At 51.3% G+C, this 21305-nt stretch overlaps 8 protein-coding genes across 8 annotated transcripts; 3 read left to right on the top strand and 5 right to left on the bottom strand.

Moving 5' to 3' along the window:
- Positions 1-266: 266 nt before the first annotated feature.
- CDV56_106718 (J domain-containing protein) lies at positions 267-1491 on the bottom strand (the record flags this gene model as incomplete). Its single annotated transcript, XM_026760337.1, has 3 exons — positions 267-773; positions 835-1362; positions 1447-1491. 3 exons carry the CDS (start codon positions 1489-1491, stop codon positions 267-269), a joined length of 1080 nt encoding a protein of 359 aa, XP_026613605.1.
- A 270-nt stretch (positions 1492-1761) lies between these two features.
- CDV56_106802 (DNA-directed RNA polymerase I subunit RPA43) lies at positions 1762-3051 on the top strand (the record flags this gene model as incomplete). The annotated part of the gene is made up of 1 exon (XM_026760421.1): positions 1762-3051. The coding sequence occupies one exon, from the start codon at positions 1762-1764 to the stop codon at positions 3049-3051; it is 1290 nt and encodes a 429-aa protein (XP_026613606.1).
- A 305-nt stretch (positions 3052-3356) lies between these two features.
- On the bottom strand, positions 3357-5153 carry nfr1 (putative AIF-like mitochondrial oxidoreductase (Nfrl); the record flags this gene model as incomplete). Its single annotated transcript, XM_026760506.1, has 3 exons — positions 3357-4620; positions 4685-4874; positions 4931-5153. 3 exons carry the CDS (start codon positions 5151-5153, stop codon positions 3357-3359), a joined length of 1677 nt encoding a protein of 558 aa, XP_026613607.1.
- Positions 5154-6537: 1384 nt separating this feature from the next.
- CDV56_107049 (uncharacterized protein) lies at positions 6538-13506 on the bottom strand (the record flags this gene model as incomplete). Its single annotated transcript, XM_026760668.1, has 8 exons — positions 6538-7645; positions 7712-10024; positions 10104-10489; positions 11579-12166; positions 12222-12794; positions 12859-13071; positions 13124-13237; positions 13294-13506. The coding sequence occupies 8 exons, from the start codon at positions 13504-13506 to the stop codon at positions 6538-6540; spliced, it is 5508 nt and encodes a 1835-aa protein (XP_026613608.1).
- Positions 13507-14321: 815 nt separating this feature from the next.
- Positions 14322-15454, bottom strand: CDV56_107418 (triglyceride lipase; the record flags this gene model as incomplete). The annotated part of the gene is made up of 7 exons (XM_026761037.1): positions 14322-14347; positions 14412-14446; positions 14509-14736; positions 14786-14915; positions 14972-15010; positions 15061-15113; positions 15333-15454. The coding sequence occupies 7 exons, from the start codon at positions 15452-15454 to the stop codon at positions 14322-14324; spliced, it is 633 nt and encodes a 210-aa protein (XP_026613609.1).
- A 979-nt stretch (positions 15455-16433) lies between these two features.
- CDV56_107508 (uncharacterized protein) lies at positions 16434-17138 on the bottom strand (the record flags this gene model as incomplete). The annotated part of the gene is made up of 5 exons (XM_026761127.1): positions 16434-16607; positions 16705-16805; positions 16949-16982; positions 17037-17075; positions 17136-17138. 5 exons carry the CDS (start codon positions 17136-17138, stop codon positions 16434-16436), a joined length of 351 nt encoding a protein of 116 aa, XP_026613610.1.
- A 101-nt stretch (positions 17139-17239) lies between these two features.
- On the top strand, positions 17240-17731 carry CDV56_107550 (protein PET117; the record flags this gene model as incomplete). The annotated part of the gene is made up of 3 exons (XM_026761169.1): positions 17240-17339; positions 17409-17515; positions 17579-17731. 3 exons carry the CDS (start codon positions 17240-17242, stop codon positions 17729-17731), a joined length of 360 nt encoding a protein of 119 aa, XP_026613611.1.
- A 2348-nt stretch (positions 17732-20079) lies between these two features.
- On the top strand, positions 20080-21170 carry CDV56_107664 (indoleamine 2,3-dioxygenase family protein; the record flags this gene model as incomplete). The annotated part of the gene is made up of 3 exons (XM_026761283.1): positions 20080-20573; positions 20644-20957; positions 21010-21170. Coding segments are annotated over 3 exons (969 nt in total), but the record flags the coding sequence as incomplete, so codon positions are not given.
- Between the last annotated feature and the right edge of the window lie 135 nt (positions 21171-21305).

Below are 21305 nucleotides of genomic sequence, written 5' to 3' on the forward strand. Positions count from 1 at the left end.
GTGTATCCGTCTTGCCTTTAGTTAGTCTTCCACTGCTCCGTAGAAAGGTTTGGAATGGGCTAAAGAATTATCGAGAGATGAATGATGATGATGTCTTCTTAATTGGTGTTTCCTCGGGCTTGACGATGTTTGGTCAGTAGGTCTACGTTTTAATGTATAGATTCAATATCTACATGCGCAAAACAGCGTTTCATTAGGTTTCCAAAAATATATTCAACGCTGGTATCAATGCAAATGACGGCTATATAACGTCCGAGCGGCCAGATTCAATCAGCCTTGCCATTCTTCTCCGGCCTGCTGCGCTCCATCACCTGCGCTACAGCCTGCTGAACTTCCGGACTGGCCCTCACACTGCTCAGCACCAGACCCTCCTTCATTCCCTTTCGCAACGTCGCGGTTCCTTCCCGGTCTCCTCGGAAGGGAGCAAGGCCCAGCTGCAGAAGCCGTGTTGCCTCACCGTCCGTAGCCCGTGAGAGTTGAACCAGCTGCGCGAGCCGTTGCATCGTCTGCGGATGGATACGCTCCCCTGGTGCGGATGACGATCCCTTGCTCACTTCTGGCGGCGTCAGCTGGGAGATGAATATATGTAGAGTGACCGAAGCGCGCTGCGCGAGCGTCAAGATCTGAAAGGGTAAGAGGTAGAAAGTGGGAGAGATTCCCAGCAAGCTTCGGATGCCTGGTGGGATATAGAAACCAGGCATGAAAAGAGCTCTAGGGTGAGTGATCAGGGCTGCCTCGAGCGTGATGAGCGCAGCGAAGGTGAAGAAACGCCACTGATTCGAGTTAGTAGACGGGTTACATTGCTGCAGGAAAGACACCCAGTCAATGGCTTACATAGCGACCCCAGTTTGACCACCAAGCGAAATTCAGAACAATGATAGTCAGGAACCCAACCACATACTGCGGTACCGATCGCTGTAGCCCAGCAAACAGAAAGTCCTGCATCGACTTCCGATCACCCCAGCTCAGCATATCTGGACCAAACCGATCGTATGCGAATCGCTTGGCAGGGTCCAATAGTGTATCCTGTGCTAGCTTCAGATATACAAAGTAATTATCGGATGGGCCGCCATCCCCATAGCCCAACTTGTCCGGGTGATGTTGAGCTGCCAGCCGTCGAAACCGCGACTTGATAGTCTTCTCATCAGCCAAGGGGGAGACACCGAGTGCCCGATAGAAATCGCCGGCGACCTGAACTCGATGAAATGTCTCGTAAAGTGTGTACAGGAGATAGCTCGTGACGACTAGGATGAAGATCCGACGGCGATGCCGAGCATAACGCGGTGATGGCGGCTGGGGCCGCGGTTCCCCGGCGCGGATTGTGATTCCATAGTAGACATTCTGGACTATCGAAGTCACATACTGCAAGCAACGCAACCGTGTTAACAACAAGAGTATGAAGATGGAGGTGGATATGCGCTCATTTATCCGCACGGAGATACCTACATTTGGAAGCACAGCCCACCCAACAAAGGACAAAAGGGACGACATGACTGCGAAGACACCCTCTCCATCAAGCAAGAAAGCACCGTATCCAAATATACGACGACTCTCTATAGAAAGCTGGACGTGGATGTTTACTCTGGCGCTGGAGTTGCGATATGGTTCGCTGTCATCATCTTCACCGCCTAGCCCACCGCCTACCTAATCCTCCCCGACAGGGAAGAAAGTAAAAAAAAAGTGAAGAAAAAAAGTTCTCGACCTCCGAAAGTCGATCTTCAACACTCCCCCAGATAAGATTGGGGGCGTTCCCATTGCACCATGGCTGTCGATGCAATGGATATAGATTCGAGCCCTGCGCCTGCGGCGGTGGCCGAGCCTGAGCGCAAGCGCAAACACAAGAACAAGGACCAATCCTCGAAGAAGAAGCGGAAGCACGACTCCAACCTGATCGCCGACGAGACAACAGTCCTCGAGACGACAAGCAAGAAGTCCTCCAAGAGCAAAGGGAAAAGCAAGCAAAAGTCGTCCGAGGGCGCACCATCAACCTCCGACTCGCCTTATGTTCTGACCACCGCAACACTCTACCTTCCGCTATCGCCCATCTCCATCTCGCCCACCCATGCGCTAGCCTCTCTGCTGGCAGAGCACCTCTCGCCTCTCCTCCTCACGTACTACCCGCCTCTACAGGGTGTGATTCTGGCCTACTCCAACGCCTCTATATCGAGCGAACCGCCGACCGCCTCTTCCCCATCCTCTGATCCCCAAGACAACCCGCAGCCATTAACGCTGGCAAAGACGGCAGACGAGTACGGCGTCCTGTACGTCTACCTGACGGCCACATTCCTAGTTTTCCGCCCTCAGCGCGGCCAGATCCTCGAGGGCTGGGTCAACGTCCAATCCGAGGGCTTCCTCGGCGCCGTCGTCCTGAACCTGTTCTCAGTCGGAATCGAGCGCAAGAGACTCCCCACGAATTGGAAATGGGTCCCACCCGGCGAAGAAGAAGAAGACGGATCCAACAGTGGAGAAAAGCCAAAGAAGAAGGTCTTCTCGTCGACAGAAGACGACGACTCCTCCGAGCCGTCGTCCGACTTCAACCCGGAAAAGGAACACTTCAAGCCCATCGCGCTCGCCTCCGACGCTAACCCCTTCTCCGAAACCATGGAGTCTAACAACGGCCCCGCCGAGGACGACGAAGCCGCCGCGGAGGGCTACTTCCAGTCCGTCTCGGGTCACCGCGTCCGCGGCACGGTCCGGTTCAGGGTCGTCGATATCGACGTCATCCCCGGCTCCGATCGCGAGCGTGGTTTCCTAAGCATCGAGGGTACAATGCTGTCGCCCGAAGAGGAAGCCCGAGTCGTCGAAGACGAGCGCGGTGGGAATTACTCTTCCATGACTCCTCGACGACCACAGGGGCAGTGGGAAACCCAGAATGCCATGTCCGGCGCATTAGCAGGTCCGTCGTCGGCTGCTACGGAGGCGCAGTTTGGCACTGCCGATGCAGATGCGGGAGCCGTGGAAGAATCACCGAGCAAGAAGAAGGAGCCCAAGACAGAAAAGGAGAAGAAATCCAAGTCCTCGAAATCGAAGAAGAAAAAGGAGGAGAAATGATGCATGCCAACGATAACTAGCTCTTGTCATTTACCACAGACGCGCGTCGTCTTTCCCTGTTATATATTTCAATGCTTGTTTGGCGTTAGAAGGGAGAAATCAAAATTCGTTCAGCGTTGTCATGCTATCTGCTAGTGAAATACTGAAAAGCTCTCCAAACCGAGGCTCTGAACCCTACTGGCACTGGAACTTAATAGATGGTTTGGATGAGCTACACAATCGAGCCTAGTGCATCTACCTTGATCCTGAAGCACCTGATTGATCACATCAAACATCGTCATATGTACGAACTGCCTGACCACGAATTACATCGTCACCTCCTGCGGCACATCAACCGCCAACACATCCACTCCGCTCTCAATCTGCGACTTGGAGGGCATGTTCCCCCTGCGCATCAACTCCGCGCACTTGGTCATAAGGGGATCCATACCCATGGTTGCGACGGCCACCACCGTTTCACCCTTGCAGTAGTACGCGGCAAACTTGGCATTCTCGGGCTCGCCCTTGAGCACCAGTCCATCCCAGCCATTGGGGGCATTCCCGCAGTAGCGCAGCTGCGCTCCCAAGGCGGACCAGAAGATGGGGATGAATGCCTTGGCGCGCAGAGACTGCAGTGAGCCCGTGTTGAGGGTGTGGACGATGGCGCGGGCGACGCCGCGGCCTGCATTCTGCGCGACGTTCCAGTGCTCGATGCGGGTGTGGGTGCCCTTTTCCGGGTCTGCGCCGGGCCCGCGGTAGGGGTACGTGGCGATGTCGCCGATGGCGAAGACGTCGTTGTTCAGGCCGGGGACGGCAAAGTACTCGTCCGTCTTGATGGAGCCGTCCTTCTCGAGCTGGACGGCTGGGTTGTCCTGCAGGAAATCGGTCGCTGGGCGGACGCCTACGCCCAAGATGACCAGGTCTGCGGGCAGCACGGTGCCGTCCTTGAGGTGGACGGCGCCGACTTTGCTGGGATCGGTCTCGGAGGGGGTTGCCTTGTCGACGCCGACGGACAGCTTGAACTTGACGCCGGCCTTTTCCAGATTGCGCTGGAAGATCCGGCCGACTTCGACGCCCATGATGCGCTCCATGGGGGCGGCTTCTTGGCCGACGATGGTCACCTCGTTCTCCTTGGAGAGGGCGTTGCCGACTTCCATACCGATGAACGAGCTACCCACAATGACAATCTTCTTGTTCTTGTCGCCAACCGCCTTGAGGATGTTCTGCACATCGGTCACGAAGCGGAGCAGGAAGATGTTTCCGAGGTCCTTGAACCCTTCCATGGGCAGTGTGCGCGGCACACCACCGGTAGCAAGAACCAGCTTGGTGTAGGGGACGGATTTGCCGGACTTGGTGGAGACGGACTTGGTGCTAAAGTCGACGGAGGTCACCTCGTCGAAGACGGTGTCGATGGAGGCAGCCTCGTACCACTCCTTAGGGCGCCACTGGATCTTCTCGACATCGGGAATGAGTGCCTTGGACAACTTTGTCCTGTCGATGATGAGGTTCGGTTCTTTGGTGATGATTGTGATCGCCCCCTTGTATTTCAGTTCACGAAGGGCCTGGATGAGCCCGAGCGTACCGCTTCCACTGTGTAGCACCGACTCGTCAGCTGTGGACTCAATTCGCTGTGATGATCATGATCAAGACTTACCCGCCAACAATGACCACCTTCTCCCCTGTGGAAGGGCTGCATTTGAACACCGGATCCCTCTGTCCAGCTTTGATCGCAGCCTCATCACCCTTGATATAGACCGCACCATTCTTCTCCACAAGCTCGAACTTGTTCAACGCGTTGGGCGCAGGGGCATCTTCCACGTCACCGCTGCCAATATTGAAACAGGCTACCCACAATGATCAGCATTCACTTAGCCCAACTCCCTTACCAGGACCGACATACCTCCGTGCCACGGACAGGTGATTCGACCATCAGGAGCAATGACCCCCAGCTTCAGCGGAGCCCCGTAATGGGTACATTTGGGGCTCATCGCGTGCACCTGGCCATTGAAACGCAGGACCAGGACCTTGCCGCCCTCGACACCCTCGACCTCCGACTCGACCTTGTCCATATTCTTGATGTCCGCTAGGGACGAAATGTCCTTGAGTTTGTATTCCTGAGCCATTCTGGATGGTGATGTGCGGGATAGTGTGCGCGAAGTGGTGGTTGTAAATGATCTACTAGCTTTGGGTAAAGGGGGCAGAGAGGATGGATGAACACAGCAGGAGCAGGAGCAGGAGGCGGAATTGCGACAACCACAGGTACAGCGGCTGGCTCGATTGGAAGAAAAGGATGATGTTAGACGAGTAGATGAGGATAGAGAAGAATGAGAAACCTGGAGCCTGGATAAATTGCAGCAGATGCGTGGCCCGCGGGGGAGGGGTAAGTGCATAGGGAATCTAGTCGGACGATTGATCGAATAGATCGGTGTTATTATTATTGCTAGCGAAGGTTCATTAAGTTTAGGAGAAGATATAGATGACGGTTAATCATTCATTCACTTTCTTTTGTTTGATATACCTCTCTGGATACTTACTTCAGTTATCCATCTAGTAGGAGAGGTAATCTTCTTCTCCGTCGGGGTGATGGACGATGACGTAGTGAGAGGAGCTGCCTGTGACCAATCACAGCACCCAAATTGTCATCCACCATTCTATCATCATCATCAAAAGAGGAAGAAGAACAGGAACAGGAACAGGAACAGGATTTGATTCAATCTTAATGGGTGATGTGGTCCTCTCTGAGATCATCTCCGACTCTACCGATGATCACGTCAACGGTCCAAAGATCGATTCATTACCAGAAGTTTGATGAACACTATGCAGAGTGGTAGGAGGCTGGAGCTATAGTCAACATGTGTTTATAACCTTCCAGATGCTATGACAGACAAAGATGAACAGTGTATGTTATGTTACTGTTGCCTGACCTTTTATCAGCCTACTTATTACGGTCAGGGCCACTGGAGCTCATCGAGCAGATGCTCGTTGCGAAATAGATTCACGATCAGAGGGCGACGAAGACAAGTCACGAGGACGATAGATTGTCACTTCTCCCACCAGGATCGACAAGAAGCTATGCTATACAGCTGAGGACTTAACTATGTAGGTTCTTGGATGACCGGATCGCCTCGCTGCCAATACTGGCCTACTACCAACTCAACCAAAAGGTCATTATGATCAGACCCTATGGCCCTATGGGTTAGACTGCAGGCTTTGGGTATCATGATGATGTGGGTTGGTTCCCCACTAGTTGCACCAAAATATAGGATGGATCTAAGATACATGAGGTAGGCAATTCTCATCAGCACATTAGGTCGAGCAAATTAGACATCTATGAGTTGTGAAATAGGTATAGCCAAGAAAGACGTTTTGTACACTCCAACTCCTCCAGCGCCTAACATAGCCATATTATGGACAACAACAAAATACACATTCACAGCAAAATAGATATTTACAAATCCTTCTTCTACCATTCATGTTTCTGGCTGGGTGGGCTGATGTCCATATCATTCAGTGTCTGGATCTGGCTCCGGCCGAAGAAAGCCTGGTGCGTCTCTGGGTACTCGGAACATTCTTCTGCACCCACCCAGGGCCCCGCGGCAGTCGATGTGAGTTGGCAAAGTCCTCGTCGCTTCCGCCAGGCGAAGCGGGTGGACTGGATTGAGTCAGATCGACTATGTTCGAGAGCTGCGAAGCTATGGGAGGCTGAGCGCCAAACGCCTCGTCGTGCCGGGTCAGCCAGTTGCTTTCTTCGATTGAACTCACGAGGGATTGGTCCTGAGCTGTAGGAGACCTCTGCGGCTGCGCGCTCGTAGGAGTCTTGAGGGATATGGGAGTGGATAGCTGCGACGTTGGCGGCGCAGAGTCCACTGCTGATTCATCTTCCTCTGTCACAGTATCGCCCTTGGCTTTCTCCGATCCTCGTCGCAGGCGCTCTTCATGGGCCTTGTCGACTTCGTAAAACGGGTTGCGCACGAGAGAACTAGAAGACGATGATGCCCGCGACCGTGGCATCTTCGGACTCTCGCCTGGCTCTTTCTTCGGAACTGGAGAGCCCGGAGTCGGCCGCTTACCCTGGAAGAGCTGTTCAAGTAAACGGTTGAAATTAATGAAATTTTCCGGGCTGCTGAGCAATTGCATGTCGTCGTCCGAACCCATCACTGGAGGAGCGTCCTTGAAGGCGTTGGGAGGAACAGTAGACCGCGGGGTTGAGGGTGCTTCTGTGGGTTGTGGAAGGGAATTGGATTGCTCTCCACTATCATCGCCCCCATCTGCGTTCTGAGGAGCAGCAGAGTTGACTTCGCGAGTCTCCTGCTCAGAGCTCGGCTCCAGGAGCGATGGTTGCGTCTCAGCCAGAGGAGAGTGAAATCCAACGAATTGTGGTGATTGTATAACAGGGCTGGCGGTTTCTTCTGGACTACGAGCTCCGGTCCCTTCTGCGGGATGACCAACTGCCTCAACGGTTTCATCTGCAGGCGTATCGAGATCCTCATGAGCGTGTGAACTGACAGACGGTTGGGGAGAGTTCCTATTATCATTGACTGCCTCGACCCCACGCATCGTTTCATCCTCGCCGGTGGTCTTGGGGTTCTGAAGAAAGGAGCCCTCAACTGCGGAGCTTAGTTTGGGTGAGCGCATGAACGCCAGACAACTCGAGTAGCGGAAAGAGAATCAATGTACTGACTTGCTGACTTTGTCGGCATCCCCAACGTCCGCCACATCCGCAGCTTGAACGAGCTTCGCATCAAACAGATCGGCGAATGATATCTCTCGGAAACCGTCGTCTTCCGCTTGATCATCGTCCATGCCGGGCATTTCGAATTTGTCATATCCTCGAGTGCCGTCTCCTTCGTCATCATCGTCGGGTTGCTCGACTTGTCGCCGATCACGCTTGGCAAGCTGCAGCTTGAGTACGTTGTCTTCGAAGACGTCGTCTATCCTCGCCACAAGATAATCGGACACAGTAGGTTGCCAGTTCGTCTCCTTGGACAAAACAAGCTGTTTGAAAGCGATCACTGATCCTTGCTTCAAATCACCTTCGGTCAGATCCCGGACGGAGCTCAGATCCGCTGGTAGAGGAGGGAGGTCGTCCTGTGTGTTTTCTGATGGCTCTTCAACCGCTGACTCAACTCCATTCGTGAGCTCGTTGCTCAGCTGCTGGTCTGGATCATCGTAATTGAGCTGCATATCCTCATCGGCATAGTATTCATTATTGTCCTCCGCGTAATCTTCGTGCTCGTCTGCCTCATAAACCTGCAGTTGCTGTCTTCTCTTCCTCTTGCGCCCCCAACCCTTGCGCTTCTGTATGATTTGATGAGCCTCGGCATCCCAGCGCTGTTCAAACGGGAAAGAAGGTGCAGAAAGCTCAATGTCATCGAAGACGCATTCAGTAGCTTTGAGGACTAGCTTGTCCTGCCAGTTTACTTCCGCTTCACTATCGCTTTCCTCAGCGGGAACTTGCTCTTCTGATCTCCTGGCACGGAAGTTGTTGACTTTTCCTGCGAGTTTCTTCCGAGTGGCTTCTTCATCTTCCTTGGACCGTGGAGCTCGCACTCCTAAAGATCCAAAAAGCAATCGTCTGGAGCTTGCGACATCCAAAGTGCGTCGCTTGTTAGCAGGTTCCACAACGGCCTCATTGTGCTCGGCATGCTCCTCCGCCTCCGCCCCTGGGGGCACATTCTCTTTCCCCGTGATTGCGTCGACGTCTACTCCGCCGGTTGCCAGATCATGGAGCAGCTTTTGTCTTTTCGCTTCAAACTCCTCCTGTTCCTCTTCGTTCGTTCGGCGCTTCTCAATCGGCTTGTGCTCAGGTGGCTCGTACCAAACCCCATTCGTCGCTTCCCATTCTCGGAGGGCCGCAAAATCGGCTTCGGCAGGCAGAGCGCCAAGTTCCTTGAGCTTCGAGAGCCTCCGTCGCAACTTGTTGCGTTGATTGCTCTTCTTAGTCCTGAGGGAACCGTGGCCTGGAGGGTTCACCTTGGGCTGTAGGTGTCCGTCCGAAGCGGGACAGGAAAGGGACTCGTCCTCCGATTCGGATGTTGTGGATTCTTCTGACTCAGAAGACGACTCATCATCTTCAGATTCAACATCTTCTGCCTCGGACTCAGACGAGGAGTCCTCCGAAGCAGAAGTCGATGTTTCAGAAGAAGACGAGTCTTCCTCGTCAGACGTCATGTCATCGGAGTCACTCGAGGAACTACTGCTAAAGCTCTTGTATATGGAGGGCGAGTCCTCTGAAGTCTGTTCGGCCTTGCTCAAGTGAGAATCGCCCTCATCCTGAGAGGGACAAGGTGACGCCTGCCGCTGTGCCCCCTTGAACCGCACAGCTCTGGAGTCTCGTCGCGAAGAACCTGCTTCAGATGGGCTTTTTATCCAAGCTTGATGGTCGGCGTGGCGCCCGGAAGTAGTCCGCAGGATACTGGCCCTGGCGCGAAGGGGATATCCTCCAGACCCGGTGGGCTCTTCATCTGGCACTTCCACCGGAGAGAAGCCAGCGGTCTCCCGGTCTTTCTCAAGAGCCTCCAGCTCTTCCACCAAGTCTTCGGCCTCGAAGACTGAATCGTCCCCGTCGCTTTCCGAAGCTTCGTCATCTTCACCCTCACTGAGTGGATGACGAATGACTGTCCCGTCCCCGGATTCCTCTTGACTCTCATGGTAGTCTTCGTAATCGTCATGATGATAATCCGTATATTCATCATGGATGCCATCGTCGTCATGGTCCTTGAGTCTGGAAAGCTCCTTCATTGAGCTTACTCGCCCAGGAATAGTCCATTGTGTCTCATCACCACCATAGCCCGCATCATTGTCCCAAGTCGCAAGCATAGTGCGCCGTTTCTTCCTTGGTGGGATTGCAATCGCCGGTCTGGAGGACGTTTGCCGTTTGAGGAAAGGCCGGCCAAAGGGAACCCCATCAATAAGATGTTTGCCGTCGGTTGAGATCTGGTGGCGGCCGGAGAGCCGTCTCGCTCTGAGATCTGCGATTTGAAGGGCACGAATGCTGATAATTCAAAATCAGTACCAAGCAATAACAGTCGACACGCACAAGCAGCAGGGTGATGCCGGATCTGTCAACTTACACTACTTCATCACCGTCTCTGAGAAGCCCATCGACCTCCATGAAATGCAGACACTCGGAGCCGCCCACTTCAACGGCATAATCCTCCAAGCCCCACTGACCGCTCGATTCGCTGTCGAAAATCGCCGGCTCCGTTTCCAGCGGGACAACCTCATTGACATCCTCCAGCAGCTGCGCGATGGTATATCCGCCGCTTGAGTATAGCGCATTCGGCGTCCGTGTCGACGCAACAACGGAAGAGGCAGCAGGAATTACGGAGGAGGTAGTCGTCGCTTGACCGTACATTGACGGCGGTGACGTCGTCCAAAGAATGCGCGTCACGGGCAGACCGTGACGCTGAATGATGAGGTGGAGACGCATCGTGGGGTACTTGGACACCTTCAGCTCCTAGAGATAGCGGGAAGTTAATCAGTCTAGGGATATGTCATTGGAAGCGCCACTAATTCGTGCTATCCTTCACTCAGGAGGAGCACGATGCCGCTCAATCGCAAGCGGTAAGAGTCGGTGACGCGAAAAATTATTGCGATAGATAGAGCACAAGCGGCGCAAAGAAGCCGGTCGAGACTGACAGAGTTACAGATGAAAGTAGAAAGTAGAGACGACACACATGCTGTTATCTGCGAAAAGAGGATGCGCTCACTGGAGAAAAGACCAAGACGGCACAGCTGAAAACAACATGGAGAGCTTGACAGCTCTTTCTTCGAGGCTTTGCCGCTAATCCCGTTTGGTCGGAAGACGCCTGAGGCATCATCCCATGACCGATCCTCAGTCCTCTCAAAGAAAAGTCCAAAACAAGATTAAATTCCCTATATCATCGTTGTTGTAAAACTTGCGGAGCGAGGGCATTTTACGTGATGGACTGCTTGAGTAAAGCAATATCAAACTTCGTGGGGAAGGCTCCTTTGCTACAATGAAGCTTGAGGGACTCTGAATATGGAGTACATATGCAGTGTAAAGTGCATGGTATCTATGTATCTCTGTCTGCTTATTACCAATAGCGGTGAATTTTAAACAACAATTGTGGAAGACACACTTCGAGTAATTATGCGCTTTTGGGTAAATATGAGCTGGCATCAAGGATTATGTAGAGTCTCAAATGAGGGGTAGTTGGTATGCTGACTCTGGGAAAACCAAAGATTCTTCAGATGTACCATACGCTGTTGGTGGAGATGATCATTAGTCATATATGATTCTATTGTCTTTCTTTGCTTGAAGACAGAACACGGGAAAACCTGCTCCCAAGAGGAAAGCTGTCGGGGCATGGCTGTTAGCTGTTGTGACAACTGCTATTGTGGGCGAAGACGCGGAATGAGATCGTTTCCTGATGCGAAAGACTGGTTGTCCAGTACGACCAGTATAGGCTCATGAGCCTCACGTACTTGGGCTCCGAGGTACAGGCTTTCTGTTGGGTACTCCAAGATTCATTGGACGAAATCCAGGTTGAGGTTGTCCTCTGTCATTGCTGTTTTGCGGCACTGATGTAGGGCTCTCAGCAACGGGCTGGTATTGAGGTGGACTTTCCTCGTCTGGAGGAAGGGCCTTGTGTATCTTGAGCACACTCTGCTGGCGGGCAACCGGAGATGTGGGAGGTGAGCCAGAATGAGACTCAGGAGGGGTTGAAGGAAGCATGTCAAACGATTCCGACGACGAGTTGGCTGTAGGATGGCCGTACGGCGACGTGGCCTCACGTTCCTTTCTCCGAAATACTGACGATGTCGAATCAGCTCCAGGTTCAATGGCTCTGCTGGAAGAGGAAGCATCTGGTGGGTTATACTCGCGGCGGGGGCCATCCACAGGACTCAGAGTTTCAGCCATCGCGTCCTCATAGCTGGGGGGTGCTTCGTCATAAACGTCCTCTGCACTTGTAGGCACGACTGGACCCGTTGGCCGGGGAGGCACTGGTGGACGCTCGCCTGTATGGTCCATAGGATGGCCGATCATCGGCGCAGGTTTAGATGAGGTTGCTTGACCAGTAGCAGCCATGGCATCAAGCAGTGCTTGCGGAGGAGCTATCCCAGAGAACACTTTGACTGGCATTCTCAAGGGAAGTACGATGAGTTGCGGCTTCGAATGTCAGCAAAGCGGGAACATTCAGCACAGTGACCGGATCCAAACATACCTTCATGTCTCCGATACTTCCGTGACTCAAGCCGATTCGTACCTCGAGTTCATAATTTCGTGATATATTACAAGTCTCAAAAGATGGCGCAACCGAGCTGGGCAACGGTATGCTATTCCACATGGCGGGATCAAGGGTCCATTCTGTACCAGCGGGATCTCCTCCTCTGCCGAGAGGAATAGACATATTACTGCGGCTGAGAAGAACCCAGCTGCCGCCTTCTGTGCGCTGAAGATCATGGGCGAGGACTTGGGTATAACTGATTAACTCAATTTGCAGCATCTGAAGAAAGATCGTCTCGAATGACTCAGAGACCTTCCTCACCAGCAACCTGAGAGGGATTGGTTCATTACAAGTAAGAATGGACGGGTTCGGCAGCCTTGCATCTGCAGAGACACGGGGGCCCTCTCCTCCCGCGTCCCGGAGCGATGAGGACGAGACTTTGGAGAATAGACTCTTGGTTCTGACTTTTTCGGGAGCTTTACTAAATTGATGTTGACGTCTGGCATACGTCTCTTCGTTGGGCTTTCCAGTTCGTGGAGGCTCGATTGGGAGGAAATTCAATGGCGTAATCTGGTAAAAAGTCAGCAGCTCGTTCATGACGATGATCTCTGCTGTCAAAGACACTAGTACATACGGCTCTCAGGTTTTCCTTGTAGAACTGTGGGCGAATGACTGTTGCTTTCACATAATATTTAATCTCTGCCATGCCTGGAAAGCCACTCAGAGAAGGAGGCAGGGTTTTCTTAACGTGTCGATTTGTATCCTTGGCCACCTCAACCTTCAACCCGGTAAAGTTCAGGTTGGTGAGCATACTGTTGTGTGAACTGCATGCATTGTTGAAAGGGAACTTGAACCATGTCAGTCGATGCCATTGCTTCAATTTATAATCATACACTCACTTTGAATTGGAAGGGATACTCGTACGTCCCGGAAGCAAAGGTGTACGATGTATTCTGAGTTTTCTGGTTGAAAACAGCCGGGGTTGGGAAGAGTGTCTCAACCTTGTACAAGATCTGTCGAGCCGGTTAGTCGACTGACAATTTTGATCTACTGTCTCGAATAGGCGAACCTTATGAACTTCAAGCTCCGTCCGTTTCTTATCCGACTGATCAAGATGCGGATGACGCGGGCCTGAAAGTCGAGTTTTGCTTTCTCCCTCCAGTTTGACTTGAATGCCTCCTATCGGAGCTTCTGAGGGGAGGTGGAGCACAACTCTACCGGTTAGGAAGTCGAGATTGGTGAAATGAGCATGTGGCCTGTCCAAATGGATGGTTACAGACATAGCAGGCGCTCGATTTCAGCAGCAGAGTGTCGTCTCCTTGATGAGTTTGATAGCAGAAATGGTGATGGTTGATGTTGTACGGGGTAGTAGTTGAAGCGGCAACGTGCTGTCTCCGTCGAAACACCGACCGGTCGATACAAGTGTGGTCTTATGGGATTACTGTACAATCAGTTCTTATATAGATTAGATCCACCACTGTCATAGAAATCAAGTGTAAGATGGAGAAAAGAGCACGGAAGTTCGGCATGGACTAACTAACTTGTTAACGGGTATCTGAGGGTGGGAAAAATGACGTTCTTCCGCTGGACTAGGAAGTCCGAGAAAAGACAAAGAAAAAGGCGGGCGTGGGGCCACTCCTAGTGACTCTTCCTGACACTCTGAAGGAGGCTCACTTGTCGCATGTAGAACATTTAAAAGATGGATGAAGAAATTCCATCCTCTTATTGTCATCTTCTACAGCTCCTCATCACCAGTTCCATTCTTATTGGCTAACTGTGGTTCTTCTGATCTGCTATTCTTCTGGGCCTGGGCCCGGGGTTCGAGCAAAGCCACCCGCATCTACGGAAATGGAGCTGCACCGCCACCCTCGACGTGACAACCGATTCAGAAAGCTGTGCAGTAGGCTGATCATTATTGGATGGGGTCAAAATATGTACCTATATGTTTGACATGATATGCACAATGTCATCGCCTTGTCATAGAAATCGCTCGTCTAATCGGGTATCGCCAAGTTTCCAGAAAGGGACAAAAAGGGGCATCATCCAGCGGCTTCCAGTTGCTGATCTCTAGGCATCAGGATTTCTCGTTAAGCGTCATCAAAGGCCCTCCTTAGCAAGCATGTCTAACAGCATGGATGGTCAGCCACAGAACTAAGTTGGCCGCTGGAGAATTTTGACGCATCCTACCTGCAATGTCAAGGTAGAACGCAATGGCGTTGAACCTACAATTGAAACCAGCTAATATTAGTGGACGAATTCAAGGGCAAGGAGACACTTTACAGACCTTTGCCTGTTTCCAGTCATCTCACCCGCAAGCCACTTCAACCTGTTGGTCCAGTTGATCAGGTCCAGGTGGCTCACCCCTTCAAGGGTGCCTTTGTATTTCCCCCATTTGCTGCTAGCGACGCTGACTAGCCCATCGTTATATCCTTCCACCTCTTCGAGAACGCGATGAGACAAGCGGAAGACAGACCAGAACCTTGGTTGCATCGCTGCGCCGTAGCTGAAGTAACTGTACAAGACTCAGCCTTACTGCCCTTGATTTACTGCAGAGCACTCACCGAACATCCTCAACATCAGGCGTCGTTGGATTGAACGTATCGTCCATGTACTTCCGCGTCAACTGAGAAAAGGCTCCAGTTTCAACCTTGAGTTTTCCGAGAGCATAATATAACTGGGGTAGCCGTTCGTCTGCGGGTTCATATGTATGAGTTGAGGTTTCTCTATAGGGTAACCATGGAACGAACCGCCAATCCGCTCAAGGACATAATCTGCAACCGCAGAACCTGAAATATCTAAGTAAATAGTCGTGAATAATTCCACGGACACAACATACCTCGATGAGGAGTTGCAATCGTTGTCAAAGACAAGACCTTGAACTTCTTCGGTCTTAGACGACTTATCATGTACCGAGCATCAAGACCACTTGCCATGGTCAACGAAAATCATCAAAGCAGTCTCATCTGATTACAGAGTATCTCACCCCTGTAAGACGGCTGTGAATACCTCAACGTCCAAGATATGTCAAGGGCTATCTTACCATACTATGTCTGTACGCTGGTCAGTCTGAAAGCTATCCTTGAACCTATTGAAGAAGAGAATACATACGCAATGATATTTACAGCTTTCCCCTGGGCACCCTCATCTATGTCCCGTACCAGCTCCTCAGCACGCATCTCAATGGACGCGGAAGGAGGCACCGTTGCAGTGATGACTTTGACTCCTTTCATGGTCAAAGCTTCCTTAATTCCGCGCCAGTACTGAACTCCAGGAAGAAGAGGGCCAGCAAGGCGCAACTCATCAAACCCTAAAAGCCCATGCGCAAGGACAACGGGATGCTTTGGGGTTTCTGATGTGATGACCAAGGTCCATCAACAAGCCAACTTCGGATACATGAAAGGTGGGGATCATAAAACATACCGTAATGATCTCGGATTACTGCATATTCGTCTCGTATAATCTTTCCAAGATCTTCTAGGCGAGCATCAAGAGCATGTTTATGCGGATTGCTCCTGCATGGTAACGAGTGGAAGCCCCGATAGGAGGAACCAAATGATCGAAAACTACAAAGGCTGCGAAGAACCCTTACATGTGCAGTCGCATTCAATCGTGCGCCAACATGTCCCATATTCATCCACCAAAGTTTGTCTTTGTTTTAATTGCTTCAAAGGAAGAGGATTGAAGAAGGTCAAGTTTACTGTGATTTAGATGCCGCGGTCCCTTATGACGCAAGTGGATCGGCGATTCATGCCTCAGGCAGAAATTTACCAACATACATGCTTGTCATGTCCAATGACACACGCTTGAGAGCGATACCGGGCTAATCCATGGATGTGCGCACTTTTGTGCATATTGCCAGACTGTCACTGATGGACCGTCAGCTGAATGTTAATGATGGATGCCCCTGACTCAAGAATACTCGCTTGATCTGCAACCATCAGTCGAGCCGTATCAGCCAGAGGCCTAGAGAGCTCACTATGAAGGTAGAAAAGGAACTGGCCCTTTGAAAATTCAGAAAGCAGTACATCGATCTTTTCTATCGTTATTGCGTAAGCACAGGGAACCTGGGGACAACCATGGATATCTGATATCTAAAGCGGACAACAACACAGAAGCTATGTTCAAGACCCTAAAGCAAGCAGAAAACCGAACAGATGCAACCACTGCGTAATCGAGTTCTAAGACAGCAGACAATGATGTACCAGACTTCTATGCCTTGGCCATAATCTTGTCTGATGCCTGAGGCTTAACATCAATGACTGCATTGATCAGGTCATCAACAACCTTGCCGCCCTTCTCCTTGCCCGCAGCTTGAATGTCTTGAAGTTTGGCCTCGGCCTCTTTGTCGGCATCCTCCTCGGCCTTCTTGTATCCGCTCGAGTGCTGTGGGAGGTTCGATAGTCAGCCACAATTATGAAGCGGCGTTGCAGATCCTGTTGCATTGGATCCATCAGAACTTATCCTCAGAGCTGGGACTCACCTCAGCCTCGAACTTTTTGAATTCCTCCTCTTTTTGTTGTCTGTACTCGTCAATTTCCTTTTGCGCCTCTGACTTTGCGTCCCTTATCCGCTTCGTGCGATCTATTTGTACCCATCGTCAGACATGTCAATCGAGTGCGAGCTTCGTGTGGGCATACATTCTCTGGCTGGAGTCGCAGGAGGTCAGTAAGGTCTCATGAAATCCAAATCTTTAACGAAGTCATAAAAGAAGACAGGGTACAAACCTTGCTGTACAATCTTCTGAGCCTCTCTCTCAGCCTAACAGTGTCGCATTAGTCCAAGTCCAACTGCAATCACCCCAGTATGACCTACATCGAGGAGGGTCTGAATGCCTGCTGAGTTCTGGGCGGACTAGATCAGGAATGTTAGCGTTTCCGCCATACTTCAACCACGTGAGCACACATAGCTTACCATCGTGTCGAAGTGTCTTTAGATACCCGCGACAGTATTCAAATAGAGGAAATAGTGCTAGGGATTGCTCGGGATAGATAAGGCAATAGTTTGTGGAGCTTGTGATGGGCAGCTCGATCCCCCGTACCGCATACGCCACGAATGACCCGCAAGGCGGTCGGAGATTCTGTCAGCCCACACCGCCGCCGTTGATGATGATCACCGGTACGGCTTTTTAGACCACCAGGCATTGTCAGATCGTCGATTGAGCCGTTTACGTGGTGTGTTGCTTAGAGAACACTACAATGTCTCGAGCTTCGAAGGTGACGTTAGCGCTCACCAGTCTTGGTACTGCGGGGATCGTCTACTTTGTGCATTGGTCCCAGGAGCAAGAGAAAGCGGTAAGCTCGGAGACTGCTCGGTTTCCCTCAAGCATGGAGGCTAATTCTCTGGTATCTTGATAGCAAATGCACAAAGGCGTTGAACGAGACATGGAAAAGCAGCGAATTCGAATGGAGCGACAAGCAGATTTTGAGATGCAGAAAGCCCTGGAAGAGGAGTACCGGAAGCTTCAAAAAGTGTCTCCGAGCACAGATACTCAAGGGTCGAGCGGGTGACATGAAACCGTTGAATCGGGGCATAAAAAGGTTGAGCGAATGCATATGTCTGGGTCTATGCTGCTTTGACATATGATCTTGGGTCCAGTAAGTTCTGATGTCTAGATCTCTGATCGAAGCTAATGATTTGTGCAAGAATCAACTATATACCACTTCGACGTGTTTGAAGTGAAATGTGTAAATTAGTCACGAAGTGTACATTATACCGATTACGAGTTTACTAGACATATTCTGCATAAACTTGTCTCAATGCAAAATCATCTCTGCTTCATATGAAGAAAGCTTCAAGAAAACAGACTCGTCCACGGCGTCTGCCATGAGCATTGCCGAGTCTGGTACTTTGAGAGCATGAACACCGTGTCAAATTTATCAGGTTGGGCAACTTTCTCCGAGGGATTCAGTCCTTATGGTAACATCACTGCTTTTATCGACAAGTCCTTCTATCTATATCACTTCGGTCCATTCTTCAAGGCCTACTTTATGCTTTTTCAACATGGCGGGCCTTTCAAGTGAATATGTGAGTGTCTGCCTTGCCAGTAGTTGTGCTATTTTCTGCGTTTCAATAAAGACAGTATTTGATGGTAACCAGTAACATCCACAAGAATGCTTGAATGACGGTGAGGGGATCGCCTCACGACCGAGCTGCTCCGCGACTCAGTCACTGTTCCTAAAGCGGCAAGTTCAACAAGCAGAAGACCATTTCTCCAGCTCCTAGCAAGCAACAAAACTAGACAAGCAAGAGGACGAACCCTTCAGACCACAAGCTGTTTTGGCCATGCATTCGATGAAGTCTGCAAACTCAATTGTCTATGTCATCGAATTTCCCTGCCAGCATGGTACATCCATTGAATGCCAAGAGTCCGCCTTGGTGTGGCGGCTCGTCGCAAATAAACCAGGGTACATGATTGCGGCCTGTTTTAGAGACAAAGGCCTCATGACTGATCGAGCTGGGTCAACGCATCGATGAAGATTTTGTGGTCCTGCAATGTGCACGGAGCAAGTCATTGGGAAGGGCCATCTAGGCGCTTATTTCGTCGACATCAATCCAGGATCGTTACGTCGGAACCTTGCTTACATTCGACGGGTTCTTTTCAAATGTAGGAGTCTCTGCCTCACGGGTGGTCTCCCGAGGAAGATTTTGTCAGGGTAAGTCACCAGTCATCAGCTGCTCTGGGCGCATACTCCTCCCCGTATAACGGGTATAGGCAACTAAGAAGGGAGTCTCGAGTTCCTTGCTCGGAAGCTAACAACTTCCTTTGAGCTCACAATGACAACGAAGCTGTTCATTTGCCGGTGAATTGTATCGTCAGAAATATATATTTCCCATGGAGGGTTCGACGTAGACTGAGAGTATGTCTGACTGAGATCAAGACGACAGTCAGTCACACGATCAAACCGACTTGGACGCTCAGACAGTCTCGAGCACCTGGGTCGGGCGATTTGTTTATTGTGTTCATGTTCATTCTCATGCCAGCTCAGTCCGACTCCCACGTGAGCGCATCTTCAACCTTATCTGAAGAATCACGTGAGATCTGCGGCTATCTACGGAGGCCGGAATCAATCCGGCCTCTTGTCGCGCTAACGGCACTAAAAAAGGCTAATCTGGCAAGATAACGGCAGCAGTAGCCAATCAGAGGATGCTTTATGTAACCACAGATCTTGGCATACATTGAGATATAGAGCAGGTAATGTACATGGCAAGGAGTGTTCCATGGGATTATCCAGCAACGAGCATGAATTGGGCAATATTCTGAATGGTAACTAACTTCGGAGACATGGCATAATGCTTAGATGCTATTTGCATACTTTGCTCACAGTGCCAGTGTCGAAAAAAGCATCTCGAGCGGAGTAAATACTCCGCTAAATCGGGCTTAGCGTGCTCCCGTGACTTAATCGTGCCCTCTCTGGCAACTGTTTGTATAGAGTTGTTGTTGAGGCATTGAGATGCATTGATCAGCCAAAAGATGGTGATGTTTGCATCGCATATCACCATAGCAGCTTAATATTTCATGTCTTGACGCTTGCAGATGATGATAACATGGTTTCATGCGCAGAGTCGACGTCTCCACGCGAATTTCGTAATGGCATGCCCATAGGCCGGAAATAATACCGGCCTCTGATATTATAAGAATCGCCTCCTTTCCTGCCAGATCTCCCGTCTTATACTCTGGATTCTCAAGTCCTCAGGAGCCCTCGTCTCATTCAAGCTTACTTTTCCTACTGCCTCTTTCTTTGCTTTGCTGAATATCATAGATCCCCAGTGTTTCTCACTCACTATTCACTATATCAAGTCACCCTTGCGTTCCCCTATAGACACATAGACACATTTCTCTCTGCCACCTTCCACTATGACTCAAACCAAAGTCGCTCCAGCCTCTACCACCACCCTGAAGCGGTTCCCTCATATCCATGATGACCCTGCTACCCTTCCCCGGTCCTTGGACCCCTTCACCATCACGACCTCCACTGGCTTTCTACCCTACTGCACCTCTCCTGCTACGCTGCCCAATGTCTTTCAACCATTAATGACCTTGCTGGACCGTATGCCTGTCGTCAAGGAGGATGGCACTCCCGGTCTGCTGGCCAAGTATGAACTGGGCCCTGCTGTCGAGACTGAGCTTCCTGACCTCACTGACGAGGTCGACAAGCTCGTCACTGCCGATGGCTCCCCGGACCTTTACACCGTCACTGCAGTGTTCAGGGACTACTCTTTTCTAGCTTCGGCCTATCTGCTTGAGCCATGCTGGGAGAACTGGTGCAAGGCCCCTGAGAACGGGTATGGGCTGGGACGGGACAAGCTGCCCAAGGCTGTTGCCCGTCCCATGTACCGCTGTGCTCAGTTGTATGTCTTCCTTTCTTTGAACTTATTGTTCCATCATTTTGTATGTTATCCCGCTGACAACCTTGTTCAGGCTGGACATCCCTCCATTCATGTCCTATGCTGCTGCTTATTCGCTCTTCAACTACCATCTTGCGGACCCATCTAAGGGCTTGGTGTATGACAACCTCCGCCTGGTGAGGGCTTTTGAGCGCGGCCTCGACCCCAAGAGCTCTGAGGCAGGCTTTATCCTCACTCATGTCGACATGGTCAAGGAGTCCAATGGCCTGATCAGTGGCGCCCTCAAGGTCGTCGATACCCTCGAGCAAGGTGGCCCTCGATCTGTGGTCAACGACGGCTTCCGAGAGATTCTCGCGTCCATGGAGAAGATTGAAGCCTCCATGGAGGGTAAGCCACTCTTCACCGTCATTCATCTGCACTCACTGACTAGCAATACCAGATATGTGGGGCAACTCCAAGCCAGCCGAATACCTCTCCTTCCGTGTCTTCATCTTCGGAATCACCTCCCAATCCATGTTCCCCAACGGCGTCGTCTACGACGGCGTCCTGGACAACAAGCCACTCTACTTCCGAGGAGAAAGCGGTGCCAACGACAGCATGGTATGCCAACTGACCCATTGACCTGGAATCTCCACTAACACACAACCCAGATCCCCCTCCTCGACCACCTCCTCCAAATCCCCATGCCCTCCACCCCCCTCACCAAGATCCTGCACGAGTTCCGCGCCTACAGAC

The sequence above is a fragment of the Aspergillus thermomutatus genome, assembly GCF_002237265.1.
Source record: "Aspergillus thermomutatus strain HMR AF 39 chromosome Unknown NODE_122, whole genome shotgun sequence".
NCBI classification, from domain to species: Eukaryota; Fungi; Ascomycota; class Eurotiomycetes; order Eurotiales; family Aspergillaceae; genus Aspergillus; species Aspergillus thermomutatus.